The following is an 18,211-nucleotide window of genomic DNA, read 5'->3' as shown; positions in this document are numbered from 1 at the left end:
CTCAAAGTCATTCCGCCGCCTTCCGACACAGCCTCGAAAAACCGACGGGGTCTCTGTATGCAAAAGTCGGCAGCTAAATTCCAAGCATGCAACTGCGCTGAATGTCATGGTTCCACTGGACGTCTCGTGCATGCGTCAGTGCTATTGAATTATGGGAAATGTATTCATACCCTACTTATCGTGGTTTATCGCCTCTAACCAAATATTTTATTGAATTACTTTCGTTTATCTACGAGTATTATTTAAGGGGAAACCTTTAAGTAACAATGAGTTTATTCCGTAAAAAAGAAATCATACGGCATATTGTAACGTTCACGACGATAGCAAGCCACAAATCCGTCATTGCTTTGTGTGCGCGTGTGTGTAGTTCACCCTGCGCCCATTAGAGGGAAGTCTAAAACCATCTCCATGGCAATTTTAAAACTGGTTGTAAACACAAAGAGTAGCTACTGTGCAAGGAGCGAGCTACAGCTACAAGTTAAACCCTCTAACAACATGGAGAAAATAGATCTCGATCAATCCGCTTTAAAAGCAGTTGATGACTACTGGGAATACAGAAGGTTTGTTTGGCGAGTGTCTTTTGACTGATGGTTTTGGGTTTTCAGTCACCGTCACGTGACAGCTTTTGCCAAAGTTAACATAGCGACTATGCTATTACACTTAGATAAGCTCGTATTATAGGAAAACAAGGAATATAAATAGATTTAACTGTATGTAATATTATTCCTATTGGTGGTTCGTCTTCTGAAGGATTGTGGGTGATGATGATGGAGAAAAGCTCTTCACTCCAGAGCAATATGAGGAATACAGGAAGAAGATGTTTTCTCAGCGACTTAAAAACCGGTTATATGTGAGCTATGGAGTGCCTGGGGGTATTGACTGTAAGCTGATTGGCCCAGAAACACAGTGCTTCTGTGCACATAGGTAACACATTCCTTTATAACTCACACACTCAGACATCCTTCTCTCTTGCACATGCTCAGTAATGAAATGTAATCCAGGTACAAGCAACATAAAACAGACTGGGAAGTGGTTCCCTCTGAGCGACCCCTGGCCTTACCATGCAGAGTCAAGGGATGCTGCTGCCCTGCCTACGAGTACGTCCCTCGGCTTGGACCAAACCCTGTGCGCTGCAGGTGTAAACACTTACCTCAACATCACAGTGAAGCAGCAGGCCACTTGTGCAAGTCTTGTGAGTCTGAAATCACTACATTTTAAAACTGTATTACAGGTTTACTCCACTCAGTGTGAACTCCAGCACCTATGTGGACTCTTGTTCTGCTGACTTTTTTATCAGGCAGTTCTTGTTCTGGATTCCAGAGTCCCTACACCTGTGGGTGTGGCCAGCCCAGCTCTGAACACCAGACTCTGGTAAGACAACTCAAACATCAAACATGTTTTCTTCTTGTTAAAGAAGCAGATGCTAGATCTAGATTTCTATTACTCTGCATAATTTCAAATAAAACTTTATTGTGTTTGCTCTATCTTCTTGGCAGGTTGAGACAAAACTGGAGAGGCAGGCACGCGGTCAGCCTGTGGGCAGGGATGTCCCTTATGCTGCCATGGGTGGGCTGACAGGGTTCAGCTCCTTGATTGATGGTTACCTAGCTTTGGAAATCAGTGGCTCAGGTAAGACTATAACTGCATATAACCTTTTTGTCTTTCTTCCAAGGGAAGCAAAAGTAGAGATCCGTTTTTACACATGTATGGTTTAACACCAACACCCTATAAGCACTAAGACCATTAAAGCCCTTTTTTTTTTTTTATCTCAGGCTCTTTGAATTATAGAGTGAGGGATTTGGTGATCCAGCCTTTGCTAGGGTGTTTTTGGATGCATTCAACTGTATGTACTGTTAGTTCCATTAAAGCACATAGGAGGGCAGCAAAGTGCAGTGGAGTGTCAGTGTTGAAATGAAGAAACCTGCAGTGCTGCGATTTGTTCATGAAAAGTGAAAAGTGTAGAGTAAAGACTGTGTGTGGTTATCTCGATTTGGAGTACAGCTGTGTGGACACAAAAATATATGTCTTTCTTTTGATTATAGTACAGTGTGTAAAAAAGATTCAAACTTTATGCAGTGGACTGATTACTCCATAATTTTGCATATATTTTGCAATGACACCTCCTTCCATACATGATTTCCATACTCTCTGCTGTATTTTTTTTTAGATCAAGAAAGCCCTCAGCAGAGCTGCTCGGCATTAAAGACCAACCAAACATCAGCTAAAGCATCAAGGTTTGCTCTCTGTAAGAGAGGGACCAACAAACAATAAAATACAACATCGGTTTGTGTGTATCCATAGGATAATGAATATGAAATACTCAATACATACATATTTGGACAATGCTGGGAGATTTTAGATAAAAGAAAAAAGCTTTAATTCAAGGGTTTAACAAAAGTCCTGCATTGACTGTTTAAGAATTACAGCTGTATAACTAAATGGGGGTGTGGCGAAATGCAGATTGTATGTGGATTGCAGGCAGTGAGTAAGCATTGTAAGAATTACAGCCATTTTTATACACTATCCCCCATTTACAGAGGCGTAATTAGATAAACCTGTTATGAAACGACTGTATGCAGGCAGGAAAAGGACCCAAAGTGCAGACTCCGGAGACAAACGTTCAGCACAGCTTTAATGCTGAACTCAAAAGTGTAACAAAACTGAGACTACAAAATACACCTACGCCGACAGCACACACAGCGAGATACGAGTAGATCATGACACTGACAAACTGAAACACAGGGCTTAAATACATAGAGGGAGCAATCAGGGAATGGGCAACAGGAGGGAAACACAGCTGGGGCAAATCAGGCCTAACGAGACAAGGGGAAGCAAAACCAGACACATTAACATGAGACATGGACTTTCAAAGTAAAACAGGAAACATAACACAGACTCACAGGCAAGCACTATAACAAAGGGAACAGAGACGTGGGACCAGGGCAGACACAGACACTGACTGGACGTGGGGATACTGCAGACAGGGGAGACAGCAACTATGGAACACAGACAGAAAACCAGAACACTAAAACTCTAACCAAACCCCACCCAGAGAACCTAAACTAAGAATAATCCTAAAACCCATAAAGCAAAGCTAGAATATAATGAAATAACAAAATCAAAGAACCAAGAACACAAAACACTGGGTCGACGACCCAGGGACCCTAACAAAACCAGCATAATTTGAAATAGGTTATTTTTAATACTTCTGTGAAAATCCTGCGCAGTCAGTGACTGCCTGAAGTCTAGAACCCATGGAGATCATCAAATGCTCTTTTTCCTGCATGAGATGCTCAGTGACCTTCTGTTGCTGCTTTTGGGTGTATGTGCTTTGAGTTTGGTCTTCAGAAACTATAAAACACACTCTGTTGGGCTCAGATTGGATGACTGGCTTAGTCATTGAAGAATATCCCATTTCTGTGCATTGTGAAACTCTTCGGTTGCTCTTGCAGTATTCTTTGGGTCATTATCCATTTGCACTTTGACATGGTGTTCCAGTTTTGCAGTATTTGGCTGCATCTGTGCACACAGTATAGTCCTGTAGAAAGCTACTTTAAGCTGCAGTCTTATTCACAAGAGGTCGCCACAGGGGTAGCTCGCATGTTTGATTCGGCAGATTTTTTACCGTAGGTTGGCCTTCCTGATGTAACCCCAAAGGGATTTGTGTCTCCCCTTGGGATCGAACCAGAGATTTCCCGCTTATTAGGTGAATGTGTAAACCGCTTACTGCTATATTTAGATTAAGGAATCCACAGGCTATGTTTGCAGCCTGCACTGTGCATACTATCTGCATACAGTCACACCCTCATTTCTCTGCATATGCTATGGCTGTAATTTACAATCAGTTGATGCACTACTTTTGTTAAACCCCCTGAATTAAAAATCTGAAACTTCGAAAATCTGCACATCACATGTTGATTGTTTGATTTAAAATCTACCATGTGTGCAGAAGCAAGACTAAGGTTAAAAAAATGTCATTGGACTGCAAAGGTATGCCTTTTTCAGAGTTGAAGAACAAGCAGCTTGGTTCAAAGTGAAATCATTTCAGCTTTCACTGAAAAGTATGTCTTTGTCAGTGTCGTGACAAAGTGATATAATCAGCTGTCAGCAAAAGCTGTGACTAAATCCCACCATGCAACTGAACAATTACTGACAATACAGTATATCGGTTCAGTCAAAGAGCTGAGTGGGGGAACCACTGGCAACATTATTACGATGATCCAGATTTTGACACTGTTTTTGTGAACTTTTAAGAAGACGAAACAATGCTTTATCAAGTAGATGTTGTCTGTTTTATAATGCTGTTTGTGCTGCCATGATGCATAAACCACGGTCCTCTTTATTTGGCGTCTCTGCTGAAACTCACAAGTGTGACTATGATGGTAAAAATTAAGATATGATGTATAATAATGGATTGCATTTATATAGCGCTTTTCGAGACCCTCAAAGTGCTTTACAATTCCACTATTCATTCACTCTCACACTGGTGGAGGCAAGCTACAGTTGTAGCCACAGCTCCCCTGGGGCAGACTGACAGAAGCGAGGCTGCCATATCAGCCCCTCTGGCCATCACCAGTAGACGGTAGGTGAAGTGCCTTGCACACAATGACCGAGACGGTCCGAGCCGGGGCTCGAACCGGCAACCTTCCGATTACAAGACGAACTCTTGAGCCACAATCGCCCTGAATGACTAAATTATTTATTTAGTCATCTTCAGTTGAATTATTATTAAAGTTATTTAAACTCAAATTAATCCAAAGGTCAACCTTTTTAAAGTATATAAGACTACAATTTTCCTAAAGTCTGTGTGTAATTGTATTAAACAACTGTGATCTCAGCAGTGGGCAAAATAAGTGCTATTAAGTTTTGTTTTGTTTTTTCCATAATCAAGCAGCCCTGGCAGCTTTCTCAAGAGCCACTCATCATCTACACGAGTGAGAGACTGAAGACATTTGTAACAGCAAACCAAAGATGAAAAATACAAGACTAAATTAAAACCTGCTCAGCTATCATTTTGAGTTTTACTCAATCACCATCATAACATTTTTCTAAGATTTGGAACCTGTTCACCAGCTATCTTTTTTCCTAAACTTTTCCACCCGTCTATCTTCTTCCAGTTTTCCTATTCAGGGTCATGGGGGCCTAAAACCTATGCCAGCTGTCATAAGAGGAAAGGAAGGATGCACCCTGGACAGGTCGCTGATCTATCACAGGGCCAACAAGTTGAGGGTTACGACCATTCTTGCTCACATTCACATCTATAGCCATTTTATAGTCATGTGAAAAAGAAAGTTTTCTCATGGGTGGTTCTTCTTTGTTTGAAGAATTTAAGGTCATTGTTTTCTGTGTGTCTTGATTGCTCTCTTAAATTGTGCCTTACAATGTTGCTTCAGCTCAAGGAGGTTTATGGACATTTGTATATACATAGCTCTTTCAAGGTCCAATGCATTTCACTCAGGTTCAGACCTGAACTTTTTACTGGACTACTGCAGGATCTTGACTTTTCCCCCCCCATTCATTCTGTTGTAGATTTGCAGCTGTACTTGGGATCATTGTCCATTTTCTTTAGCTATGGCCTTTTTAGTATACAGAGGAGTTCATGGTCAACTCAGGGATAACAAGCTGCCAAGGTCCCGTGGCTGCAAAACAAGCCAAAGTCATCTTCCCTCCACCACCGTGCTGACAGTAGGTGTGTTTGGTTTTCTCCAAAGTGACACAAAGGCCAAAGATTATTGTCACAAATGTTAGCATCTAATTGAGAGCTGTAGAGTCTGAGCTCGAGCACTTGGATTTTCTTTTAAAATTTTTCTGAGCGTTGCATGGTTGGCCCTTGGGGTGAATTTCCTGGGATGTTCAGTTCTGGGAAGATTGGAAGTTATATTGAATGTTTTCCACTTCCAGAAATATATTTTCTATGAACTAGTGGTCCTTAAAGTTTAATTCCTAAAAATCTTATGGCAATGAATAGTCACTCTAACATTTAGTTATAAAACTGGTCAGTTTACGCATGTGAGCCATTTATGACTGACGTTTTCTTGTTGCGAAGAAGCCACTCACTCAACACATCACTAAAATAACAGCAGAATCACGGCGCTACGTGCTCACTGATGAGCGCAGTTTTTAATTTGCAGATAGATGTACTGTCTCCGATTGATTAATCCCATTCCTCACGGTAGATCAGGAATGATGAGAGTTGATTTAATCCATCCAGTGAATGACGATAGAAGCGGGTCATGTATTCTTCACTGACAGCCCACTTTCAAACGTCTTCAACCTAGAAACACAATTAATGAGGCTCCAAATGAGGATTTACTCCCACACAGATGTTCCTACTCTGATGATCGCAAGTCAAACTGGATCAGCATCCACATTGGCGGTGCCCAGTGAATTTCAAGTCACCTGTGTTGTAATGTTGGCATTACCTGAGGGAACTTGGCATGTGTTTGTGCGAGTTAGTGAGCTGAGCAGGTGGTCGTGGGGGAAAGAATGTTGGTCTGTGCTCGAAGGACGACATGGATGCACCTGGGTCTCAGCGGGCGAGTGTTTAAAAAGGAACCAAGAGGAATCTGAAATCTCAAAGCTGAAACTTCAGATTCAGAGTAAACAATGCCCATGGTATCAGGCTAAATAAAGCATGCACAGCTGTTTACACACTTCAAAATATTAATCGTGTTTCTCCTTTGCTACTTAGAAGAGAATCAAGCATTCTTAGAAAAACTTTACCTATTTACAGTGTTTGCTTATCGCAGAGTGGGATGGGGTGAGGCAGAGCAAGAGGTGAAAAACCTATTAATTTAAGAGGTAAAGGCCTGACGAATTAGTCTGGCACGATTACTATTTAGTGTAATTGCCTTTCCATAGCAACCTCGTTAAGGAGGCCACAGGTAATTTAGTTCAGAAACCTGTTGAGGGGAATGACTACTACACTTGACTCATCCCCATGGAAACCACGCCCTGCTTGACTGACAGATTCGACGCAACAAATCAAGAGACAAGAACGGAAGATTAAATTGGCAATTACTGCGCAAGAAGACACTTAATTACCCGTGTGACAGTTATCGTAAACAAAGACTGAATTAACTGGAGGTAAAGAACTCTTCCTGCAATTTCCCCACAGACAGAGGGGTAAAAAATATTCATGCAGAGGCACAGAGAAACACAACAGATAGGTTCTGACACATCATTAAAAAAAAACACTTACATGCTAAGTTAGAATCTAGGGATACAATTTTGAAGAGAATTCCCAAAATGATGCTAAGAACTCAGAGAGAGTCTATTATAACCACTTTACAAAGGGTGTAAAACAGTACCGTGCAAAATATTTGGGAAAATTAATTAATGTGGCATGTTTTCAAATTATTGCAATGGATATTTCTTATTTAACTTGCTGCATAGAAAGTGCATGACCTGCACTTTTAGCAGGAAAGAAATCTCTGGCAGAACCAGGCTTAGGAAGGCCAGCCATCTGCCACAATCAGTTGAGGATGAAAGGAGGAAGACAGCCTATGTGTACTGCTATTTATTAGCTAAAATCATGGCTTTTTGACATAAACAATAAATTGAATGAATGCACGTGTATATCCAAGGTTGCGTCTTGGCTCTTCCTGTGTTGACTTTCAGAAAAACCAGAGGTGACCAGAGGTAATAAAAGAAACAAATACTGTCAAGATCTGGCTGAGAAACTGCAGGATGTAAGGGCACACCTATACATTAGCATCTTGGCAATCATACTAGTAATTAGTATGCTGGCACGAATGACCTGCTTTATTACCTGTTTTACTTTACATTTACTCAATGAATATCACATCATGTTGTGGAAGATTTTAAACTAGTGATTGGAACTATAAACTCATTATGAGATACTTACTGAACACAAATCAAATGAGCAGTAAGGTGATTTTCTCATAGACTTCCACATAACCAGGATTTTTGTAACAGAAGAGTTGCCCCCTGCTGGCCATTAGTAAAAATGCAGGTTTAAAGCTTTTTCAAAGTGGCTTCATGTTACAGACCAGGGGCTACTTCTACCTTTCACACACAGTTTATGGTTTTGTAACTATACTGGCCTTCTGGCTTTGAGGCTAACCACCACACCATTGTGCTGCCCAAAACTGAAGAGAAAAATGCTAAATCATAACATAAGTATTTCAATTTCAGTTTGTTTATTTATTTAAAAGGTACAGTGCAGTTCACTTCCAATACAGAGCATGGAAATGATTTTCACTTGTTCCACTTTTGCATCCACAATGCACAAACAAGATTTACATTGTTCAATTACATATTAAATATATTTATATAATAAATAATATATAATTCATGAGTAAATGATTAACATAATGGTCCTCCTTATCTAGCATGTGACAATTTACTCTCACCAAATCTAATGGTTGGAATGTCCCATAATGTGAGAGTCCAATTTAATGTAGACCTACTACTACACAAACATACAGTATTATTAGTATGATATTATGTTTATAGATATGTAGTGAGATCTATAGTTCCCTAGTTTACCATTTTAGTTATTCATTAATAATCTGATTACTAAATTATTTTCTAACATCTTCAACCCAAGACTTTCAGTGTGGCAGGCCAGTCTTTTTCCATGAATCCTCTCCTGATTACCAAAAGAATCTGAAGAGCTTTTTTCTGTTCTTACTTGAAGAAAACAGAGTAATGTGTAAGAGGAATGAAAAAAAAAATCAGAATTTCATGAATCTAAGGCATAGATGTGTGTGTTTCCTCTCTTTTTTGGTAGAAACAGTGGGAAATTGACTTCATAGATGCTGTGCTTCGATCTCCTCCTGTGTCGACAGACTCGGGAGGGGGGTGGCGAGTGAGGTGAGAGAAATGGATTTTGCTTTTTCGTAAGACACTGTGATAACAGAGTCAAAGGTATTGTATAACTAATGATTGTTTGGCTAGCACGTGTTTACACACAAGCAGCTACACACACCCACACACTCATTCATAAATATATGAACACTGATGGAGTTCATATGAGTTTAAACAAATACACAAAGTAGCCAGTGATAGAGATGAATTAGTGTTACTAGTGTTGCTGTTATTGATTCAACCTAGCAATGAGGCACTTATAAATGCTAGGATACCATGAAAGCTATAAGTCAATGATAAAGGACAGTAGGGTTTCCACAATTTGTTTTTCAGTAACAATGTAAAGTAACAGGAGGCCCAGAATATAAAATATCTAAAATTATAGCTGTCAAGGCAGGACAGAGCCTAAGGTTCGCTGTAGACTCACTCTTGTCCTTTCTCTTGATTGAGAGTTTCCACAAAACTGTAGCTCTTTTTTCTCTTAAAGTCAGGTAAATTATACACGCACAAAAAGAAAATCCATTGACTTTACACTGTTTGTGTTTATATAGCACTTAATAAAAGTAAATAAAAGTTACAAAGCGCCTAATAATAATAAAAGCAACAAATATGCATTTTTAAAGTTCAGATTTGAAAGAGGTTACAGAGTTTGCCCACCTAAGATCTGCCTCCAGAATATTCCACATCTGTGGGGCCTGAACTTCAAATGCTCCAAGACTTTTAGTTGGGACCAGTGCAGGTTTATGTCAGCATCTCACAGATATAGGCTGGAGTCTGAACCTGTAGCACTTAATAAAAGCAGCAGTAAAATCTTGAAATCAATTCTAAAACTAACAGTTAACTGGCCTGCATGGACTGATGTAATGTAGTTACTCCTTTTGCTGCATGTTAAAAGCCTAGCAGCAGATTTTGACAACTTAACTGATGCCTATATATATGAATTTATTTATTTTAAAGGGACAGCGTAAAGTTAATATGCGAGAAAACCAAAAACCTACTTTTTGTCTGTACTCCCTGGCAGGTCAGACAAAAACAATAATAAATTTAATAAACCATCAGGTAATGTACAACAATTTGGTCCAAAAACCAAATACATATTTACAACAGTACATAAAATTACAGCATGAAATTTCATAGTACAATAAGAAAACACAAAACAACAAAATATCAAAAAATAAAAACATGAAAGACAGCATATATATTAGCATGCAATTAACGATCACAAATCTAAAATCTGTGTCAGATGATTGAATCTAGTCTTAATTTTAAAGATAGTACGCAGAGAATACATTTCAATTTTGGGAAATGTCCCATTTATCCTCAGATCTCTCAGTTAAGTATAGGGTTGCCTTGCATCAGCTAATTAGCTTAGCATAAAAACTAGGAAGACTGGAAAACACCTATCTGACACGCTGATGAATTACTAGTGATTGTATTTTCTCTTGTAAAATGTTTCTTGACCTTGTTATTGGTGTGAATCCACCCTTTTTGGCCATTTGTAATCATCTTAAACAACCAATGTAACAACTATGTTAAACATTAGCTGTACACTGGCTAACAACAAGTGCTGTGACCCTCTCTGTGGGCCTGTGCTTGTGTGTTTGTGCTCAGCTCAAACTCTGCATATACAGTAAAACACTCTTTAATTAAATAAATGAGATATAATGGGTTAATTAGTGAGCTTTAGTGGATTTGCTGCCTTTGAACAGAGACTAAGCTAAGCTAACCAGCCTAGCTTTACATGGATTTACATTTAATAGACAGCTGTGGGATCTTCCTATTTAAGAAGCAACAAAGGAAACAAGCATGTTTCCCGCAGCAGTTCATTTTAAAGCACATTACGCATTTGCCATTATAAGAGGTCAAAACATTTAGCCTAGATGAGAATAATATCTCCCTTGTCTTAAGACTTAGCCCAATTTTAAGCCTCTTAAAGTGCAGTACTATTTTGTATCATTAATCCTAAGTAAATAAATTATGCAAGAAACAGCACTTAAACTCAAACATCTTTATAAGCAGTTTTACTTATAATATTGCACTTGTTGTAAAAAAAATTCCCACTGTTTTAGTGTGAACATCTGTATTCACAGTAGCCTAACCATGCATTATGCTACCCTAATAATAACATTAAATCTGCAGATGCTTTTAATGTACAAAATAAGTATCGGGGCATAGTCAGTGGCTGATTCACAGTGAATGTGAACGTCATGAATGCAGCACATTCTCTTGATGCTTTGCCTACTAATGCATTGTTTACACACTATTACCAGGCGTCTTCTATATGGTATCTAATAAGTTGGTAAAATATTTTAACATATATTTACAGCTACAGTATAATAAATGGATGGATAAGTACTGTCAATGTATTCAGTAGACATACTAATATGTTAAATAGTTATGATTTGGAAATTGTGACGTCATTCATTTGATTGTGTGTCTTGTGTTTAAATACATACGTTTTAAAAGAATTAAAAGAATCAATTTTAATTGTTGTTTAAGGTTATTTTTTGTCACTCTGCCACTCAAAAAAAAATTAAAACCTCGCCAAAATGACTCAGATAAATTCAATTCAATGTGACAGCAGACATAACAGTGACGCACACAGACTGCCGTGGTCTTACACAGGTCGTAACATTTATTAAACTAAAGTTTAGGGCCCTTTGACGTGTTACAGGTTTCATCAGGTTTCCTAATATAAAAGCTCAGGACTCCCACCTGCACACCTGAGCCGAACCAACCTGTCACAGCTTGCTAGCGTGACCTTCTGTTCATCTGTCTCTCAAAAGACCTTATATGATGCTTCTCTTGACATGACACTGGTGCTGCTTTCACCCCAGAAGCAGATGAGACACACTTGCAAACACCCATACAGATACAGACGCATACTCACACAGATCAGAGGAGACAGCAAGGAGCGCTGACAGACAAGGTTAAGACAGGTAAATTAAAATGAGTGAAAGCAGTTTGACTCTTAAAGCAGTGGGTGTTTAATAAGGAGAAGAAGAAATGAATAAACAGAAGAAGAAATTAATGTTTCCTCTATGAGGGTTGTCAGTATTGTATTTTCTGTGATCTGAAAGTAGAGGAGAAGCTTAGGTTTCTTTGAGATGTTGCATAATTGCCTACAAAGACTGTCAGTTAATGTCAAAGCCAAGACAAAGAAGAACCATTTGTGGATATGCTTCTATGAAGTTTGTTCAGCAGAAATCTTTCTGTAAAACTATTGTTAACTTAAATGTCACCTAATGTAAGTCAATTGTTATTATGATGAAGCAGAGCTATATAAGCAACAATCAGACTTTGTTAAAGTCGCTAATCCAGTGCCTTGGTTTATTTAATCGATGACAAACCACAATCCTCTGCAATGGCGCTCAAATCACCTTCAGTTTGCAGCTAAACCGGGAGCTGCCGTGCCCTATCTAAGTAATAGTAGTGCTTGCTTACCACAAGTCACCATTGCACAATAGTGTAGTCAAAAGCAGCAATTTAGATGTCAGAGTTGTATGTAAAAATGCCGTTATAGCCAAAGAAAGCACAAAGCTGCAATGGGATTTGGCCTGTTTGCATGCAACTGCCTGACAGAGACGACGTACATAGCCTGCTTGTCTCTGTTTCCTCGTGCGCTCATACACACTGTAAATTTGAAAAGTGTCATTCAGAGCAGCCGAAAATTGCGAGCCTTTTCATCTCTACAAATCCCGGGAGAGAACTTATTGTACAAACCAGGAGGCTGATGAGAGGAGGAGAAAACAAATTTGCATTTAAACAGCTTGCTCTCTGAAGGAGTCGGTCTCCACAGAGCCGATTTCTGATAATGCCAGCTCTTCATTAAATTATTTTCTGCAGCGGTTACCTTAAAGGTGCTGCATTGATACGTCATTGTTAACTTAATTGCAGGTATTTTTTTAATTTGTCTAATTAGCCAGCATAACTGGGACTGTATTAGGCTGATTGGTAGCCATCTTTCTAATAGCACTGATATTATTAGTGCTGATGCTAACATAAAAGAATGATCACATTTCCCCTGAACTCTCTTAGCCCTGTCACTTAACCATTTTTCTCCCCCTGAGTTTGAAGAACGGTGCCCTCGTCCTCTTCCTTTTCCTCTTTTGTGATGTACAGAAATTCACCAGATTTCCTCCAATATCTGACCTGGTTGTCAGAGCTTTTTTAATTATAGATCATGATGTAAATATTTAATGAACAGAACACTGGATGAGACTGTTATAACCCCAAGCACAGACTAATCCTCTGTATGTGCAGTAAGAAAGAAGCCGCAAATAAGCAAAGATGTCACTGGCAAAATGTCTCCTAATTGCATACTTGTTAGCTAATTATTTTTGATCCCCTGTCTCACCTTAGATGTAAAATGATAAGGCTGGTGGTGTTATATATTGTTCTTACTGTTAAAAAAAATAGTCTTTAAATAATGAATTAAAGACATAGCCCTTTTGTTTTTTTAAATGGATATCTAGAAGAAAAGTTCAAGCAGGACTAAGTGCATTTGTTGGGGACTATTTTCACCTGTGTATTAATAAATACTTTTGACAGTGATTTACAATAGCACCCTTTTACACCCATCAAACCTGTCCAGTGTGAATTGCACTGCAGAGTTTTCTCACAATTAATGTCTCTGATTCACTTAAACTGCATTGCATTTCCATCCAGCTTTCAATCAAGCAGCAGAGGGGGACTTCATGTAGTGGTGTGCTATTCGCCACTTGTTATATTTTCCCTGAGTTTATCTACCGAGCTTCTCTTTCTATATGTCTAAAGGCTCTTTGACTCTTGCTGGCAAGGATGCGTGCTGTTTCAAAAGCTCAAAGGTATCCCTAAAGACACCGATTTGTCTGCGCGTGTCTCCTAATCCACTGTCTGACAGGCATATTTAGTTTGGGATTCATCCACTGCCTCAAAGGAAGTTCTTTGGGTTCAAATTTTAGGCCTGCATAGGAATATTTTTGAGTTGCTGTTTAATGCTCTCAAAAATATAAGCCACACTAAAAGTCAATTTCTGTCCCTAGAGGAACAATCCACATGAATATTCCCCCCTGATTGGACCTAAAGGTAACTACATGTACCTTTCTAAGGGCCAAACAAGACTAAGAAATGCTTTACAAAATGCCAATCCTGTTCTGAATTAATCAAAAAGCTAAACTAATGGAAGCCCATGTACCTCATTAAGAAATAAGAGAATAAAATAGAAAAATGTCACCTGAAGACCAAGACTTCTCTCTGTAAAAACTAAACCATACAAATAACTACACCCTGTCCAGGGTACAACAGCAGTACCTCACATGGTATGACCCCAGAGACCTCTAAAAGTACAATATAGTACAGGAGCAAATGCTGAATGCTCCACATCTTTGTATGGAAATGTACTGATTGGCTCTAATTCACTTTGGTGCAAACTGAAAGATCTCAACAACATTGCATCCAGTGAATTCATGATCACACAGTCATGTTTCCCAGTGGATGAGTGATCCCATGACTTCATCTGTAAGCATCGCCAGGAAGCCTGCGTTTTCTCTTCGGAGCTGTACACTTTCTAAACACCTGCTGGATGGATCAGCAAACTTTTTCACAGGCATGCACGGATCCTAGATGACTAATCTCTATCAAGGTGATGCCCTGGCTTTTTCCTTTAGTGCCACCATTAGCGGTGAGATGTTTTAGTTCCTTTAACGTTTTATCTAGTGCCATTATCGGGTCAAAAACTTAAAAGTCCACCCCCCGCCTTTTTAATCAAGCAGACACTATTTGACCTCTCAACTTTGTCGGAGTGCTTTAGACATCTGCTCCACTCACACAAGTCAGACACCTACGTATACGTGCAAGCTGTTTCCTTGAAAACGTTGTTATACCTGATGAAGTGCTCTCTTTGCGCGCACGCATGCCCTGAGGAGGACTGAAAGTTCTCATTCCTGCCTGCGATCATGACGATTTGGTCATGACTCTGTGCTCCACACTCTCTCACTTGTGCCCCATCCCTCATCTCCCCTCTTAGCATCCTGTGTTACACAAAAACCTCTTAACGCATCCTCTGCGCAACTTAAAAAAGCAGCACTGCTGAAGAATACTGATTTTGACAGATTATACGGCTGCGGGCTGGTATACAAAAGGATTATGAATGGGAGGTAAATGAAGCACTCGGTGATACAGATTCATTTGAAGTGCTATTTGGGTTTTCTTATTAAGTGGGTTCCTTGGAGATTGGGCTCTTCTTTGGCTGACGTGTCGTGACATTCACACTTAGGGCTTTTGTTCACGTTGAGAGTCACAGTCTCATTTCATCTGAGGGAATAACGGCAAAATGAAATTAGTGGACTGATTCAGTCAAATGGCGCTCATGCACATGTGAGTCGGTTTGAGGTCTTTTTATTCCAGATCAGCCGAGGGCGCCGTCACAGGAGTTTCTTTCGTGAGGAGGCCTTCTATAGAGGAATCATTTGAAGTTCGCCCACAGTGTTGCATTACTGCCACTCTTTTGTGACTTCAAATGGGATTATTGATCTCATTATGTAGAAGAATCACTACTTGATTGTGAAATTGTTTACCTTCTTCCTCCACAGAGGAGCTGACGTGTGTATCAGCCTGTCTGTGTGACAGTGTGTGTTTAAATGCAGCTGTGTGTGTGTGTGTGCGTGCGTGCGTGCGTGCGTGTGTGTGTGCAATAAAAATATTGTTACATTAATAACAAGTCAAGATAATCCAAGCATATTTCCAATAGGAAAATTGTCCATTAGATGCGTAACTGTGCACTTGCTGTGGACCTTTTAGAATTTAATTATCCTGTACCAATAATTATGTTATGCTCCTTCATAGACATGACTTGTCTTAATTGGTTTGGATTATAAAATACCATCGTATCACCAGGGTTGGCTAAAGTCTGGAAAAACCATCCCTAAAACTGCTTGTTATTAACGCACTCTGTTTCTACTTTCCGTTGTTATTTTGCATCTATTAAACTAATGGGAAGAGCTTCAAATACTCAATATAAAAAAACACTCGCGCTAATGACAGCATCAGCGGTGACGTTCACGCGAAGAAAGGCAAAGATAGCGCTGCTCTGACGCGCTTTTCTGCAACGCGTCTGGCGCACACATATAAACCGCCGCGCGCACCAAGCGCTCAGAAGAGAAAAGGAGACGCCACAGGACAGCGCGCAGATCTCGCTCTAACCCTTGGGGAAAGTAAGTATGTAAATATTAGGTTGACATGATATTATTTCAGCTTTTTAAAGTCTCTCCGTAGCACTTCTAATGCGTATCTACTGGGTATGCCATGAAAGTCCTGGTTTCTGGAATACTAACCTTGTTTGCAGTAAAAAAAATAAATAAAAAAATGCTTTGTTTGTTTTCAGAAAGAAATTTATCCAGAATAAATGACAAATCCAAGAAATTTACAGCACAGCATAACAGGTGTCCACTGATGTTAATTAACTGTTCTGTACTTCACTCTGCCAGATGCATCCTAACTTGGTAAGCTGGCTGGGGACTCTGGGGTTCCTGCTGTGGGCGCTGGTCTGCTTGGGCGCCTTGACGGAGGCATACCCGGTGAAACCAGAGAACCCCGGGGAGGACGCCCCCGCGGAGGAGCTGGCCAAGTACTACTCAGCCCTGAGACATTACATCAACCTCATTACAAGACAGAGGTGGGCGGACTAATTAAACCTCCCAATAGAATAGAATTGAACATAACAGAGTACTTATTGTTTACTCATTATTTCTTTCCTCTTCAAATGCTGCCCCCACTGTTCTTTTATTTTTTATAAAATAATTTTTAATAAATCTATTTTAGTGGGACTATTTCATTTTATCTCAAAACGTTGTTATACCCTGGGCTGAAATGCCATAAGTTACACGGGTAAAGGCAATAACACGTCTTTTTTTTTCTTCTATTTCTCTGGTATCTTCCAACTGGTCAAACTGATCAGTAAGGAAACTGACTTTTTCTGACAGTGCTTGTCATGTCATTCAAAGCCAGGAGGCTATAAGCTGGCAGTCCGGTGGAATTTTACTTGTTGGAGTTATCTGAACCTTGCAGGTCTTGTAGATTATTCGTTCTCTCTTGTGACAGAGCAGATATCGCCTGCTGCCCATTTACCACTGATTTTTTTTTTAAGAAAGGAAGGAAGAAAGAAAGAAAAAGAAAAGAAAGTCCAGACTGTCACCGTGCAGTGGCAAGTCACCCGCTGTTCTTGGCTTTCAGCTGTCAGTGGGCTGGATACCTCTGCAGGCGTTAAGCCACCCAGAGGGACAAATGCGCCGTCACGTCTTATCTTTTCAGGCAAATGTGACCACCTGCGATGGAACTCCTATCTGAGCCTGCTGGGTCTGATTCTGCACAGATTTCTCTCAGCTCATGACTGGACATATGACTCAAGGACACAGCGAGATATGACTTAGAGTTGTTCGCTCGTAATTGGACAAAGAAATTTATATTTATTGTTATTCATTTTTAAGCTCGCCCTTTTTAATTCCTTCTTTCCATCTCGCTCTGCTCCAGGTATGGGAAGAGATCCAGTCCTGAGATTCTGGACACACTGGTCTCAGAGCTGCTGCTGAAGGAAAGCACAGACACGCTTCCACAGTCAAGGTATGCGTTTAAAGGCGCAACTTTTCTGTCGTTGTATTTGTATCTCGATCTTTACACCTCTCTGTCTCTCTCTTTCTCCGTGTCTCCAGATATGACCCATCACTGTGGTGATGCTGCCATCCCTCTCGTCTCGCTCACTGCTGTCCCGCCAGCGCTGACATTCTGACCTCTACATGTCCGTCACTTACGTCCTACACCAAACGAACACCACGCCTCTGCCCTCCTTTCGCCTCCATGAGCCGCAACGTATATATCCAACCCCTCTTCCTTACGCATCAGCCACACCCAACACTGCTTGAAGTCTGTGCCATAAAACTGTAAATACTTGATTCTGAGTCGTCATCTGTGCAACATGATCGTAAAGTGGAGGAGGGGGGGTCTGCTGATTGTATTGTATATTTGTGCTATTAAAGATTCACTGTTTGAACAAAGGCATCCCCTGGTATCTGTTTGACGAGTGACACGATGACAGTGTTGTATATTATTTGCAAAAAGTAATCAGAGGGCTTTAATGAGGGCTTTAAGGGAGGTCTTGTTTTCAAAGCTGATCATCAGAAACTGTTTGTCACCCATGAAGAGATCGGGTTCGGACTTGCTGTGCCACACCTTGTCTTCCAGTTACTGTAGCAGCTGGTGAAGCTCTATGAGACAGGGTAATTGGGCAGGGAAGCGAGTTAAACCGAGTTAAGCACGCACAGTCCAGTTGAATTCAAAATTGAATGGCTAATGGCGCTCTCTTGTGGCCGCACATATAAGTACATCATCTCAAACTACATAGTGG

At 40.1% G+C, this 18,211-nt stretch overlaps 2 protein-coding genes across 4 annotated transcripts; both read left to right on the top strand.

Annotated features, from left to right (window-relative positions):
- The first annotated feature begins 11 nt into the window (after positions 1–11).
- fam221a (family with sequence similarity 221 member A) lies at positions 12–15,497 on the top strand. 3 transcript variants are annotated; one of them, XM_012918315.3, is made up of 6 exons: positions 12–134; positions 751–924; positions 1,002–1,192; positions 1,298–1,371; positions 1,497–1,629; positions 2,168–2,286. In XM_012918315.3, the coding sequence occupies exons 1-6, from the start codon at positions 58–60 to the stop codon at positions 2,269–2,271; spliced, it is 753 nt and encodes a 250-aa protein (XP_012773769.1). In that variant the 5' UTR covers positions 12–57; the 3' UTR covers positions 2,272–2,286. The 3 variants fall into 3 exon arrangements, with proteins under 3 accessions (XP_012773769.1, XP_076735017.1, XP_004547948.1); XM_076878902.1 differs by lacking the exons at positions 12–134; positions 2,168–2,286 and adding exons at positions 175–560; positions 8,756–15,497; XM_004547891.5 differs by lacking the exon at positions 12–134 and adding an exon at positions 178–560.
- Positions 15,498–15,887: 390 nt separating this feature from the next.
- Positions 15,888–17,861, top strand: npy (neuropeptide Y). Its single transcript, XM_004547892.5, has 4 exons — positions 15,888–16,025; positions 16,299–16,486; positions 17,341–17,430; positions 17,520–17,861. Exons 2-4 carry the CDS (start codon positions 16,299–16,301, stop codon positions 17,539–17,541), a joined length of 300 nt encoding a protein of 99 aa, XP_004547949.1. The 5' UTR covers positions 15,888–16,025; the 3' UTR covers positions 17,542–17,861.
- The last annotated feature ends 350 nt before the right edge of the window (positions 17,862–18,211 follow it).

This window comes from Maylandia zebra, linkage group LG22 (genome assembly GCF_041146795.1).
Source record: "Maylandia zebra isolate NMK-2024a linkage group LG22, Mzebra_GT3a, whole genome shotgun sequence".
In the NCBI taxonomy this organism is placed as follows: Eukaryota; Metazoa; Chordata; class Actinopteri; order Cichliformes; family Cichlidae; genus Maylandia; species Maylandia zebra.
The sequence above is the reverse complement of the archived record's forward strand: the minus strand, read 5'-3'. Positions and strand labels throughout refer to the sequence as shown.

Coding starts and splice junctions, on each gene's coding strand:
- fam221a (XM_004547891.5), top strand. CDS start 409: ATGGCAATTTTAAAACTGGTTGTAAACACAAAGAGTAGCTACTGTGCA. Junction 561..750: donor GACTACTGGGAATACAGAAG/GTTTGTTTGGCG, acceptor CGTCTTCTGAAG/GATTGTGGGTGATGATGATG. Junction 1,630..2,167: donor TTTGGAAATCAGTGGCTCAG/GTAAGACTATAA, acceptor ATTTTTTTTTAG/ATCAAGAAAGCCCTCAGCAG.
- npy (XM_004547892.5), top strand. CDS start 16,299: ATGCATCCTAACTTGGTAAGCTGGCTGGGGACTCTGGGGTTCCTGCTG. Junction 16,487..17,340: donor AACCTCATTACAAGACAGAG/GTGGGCGGACTA, acceptor GCTCTGCTCCAG/GTATGGGAAGAGATCCAGTC. Junction 17,431..17,519: donor GACACGCTTCCACAGTCAAG/GTATGCGTTTAA, acceptor CCGTGTCTCCAG/ATATGACCCATCACTGTGGT.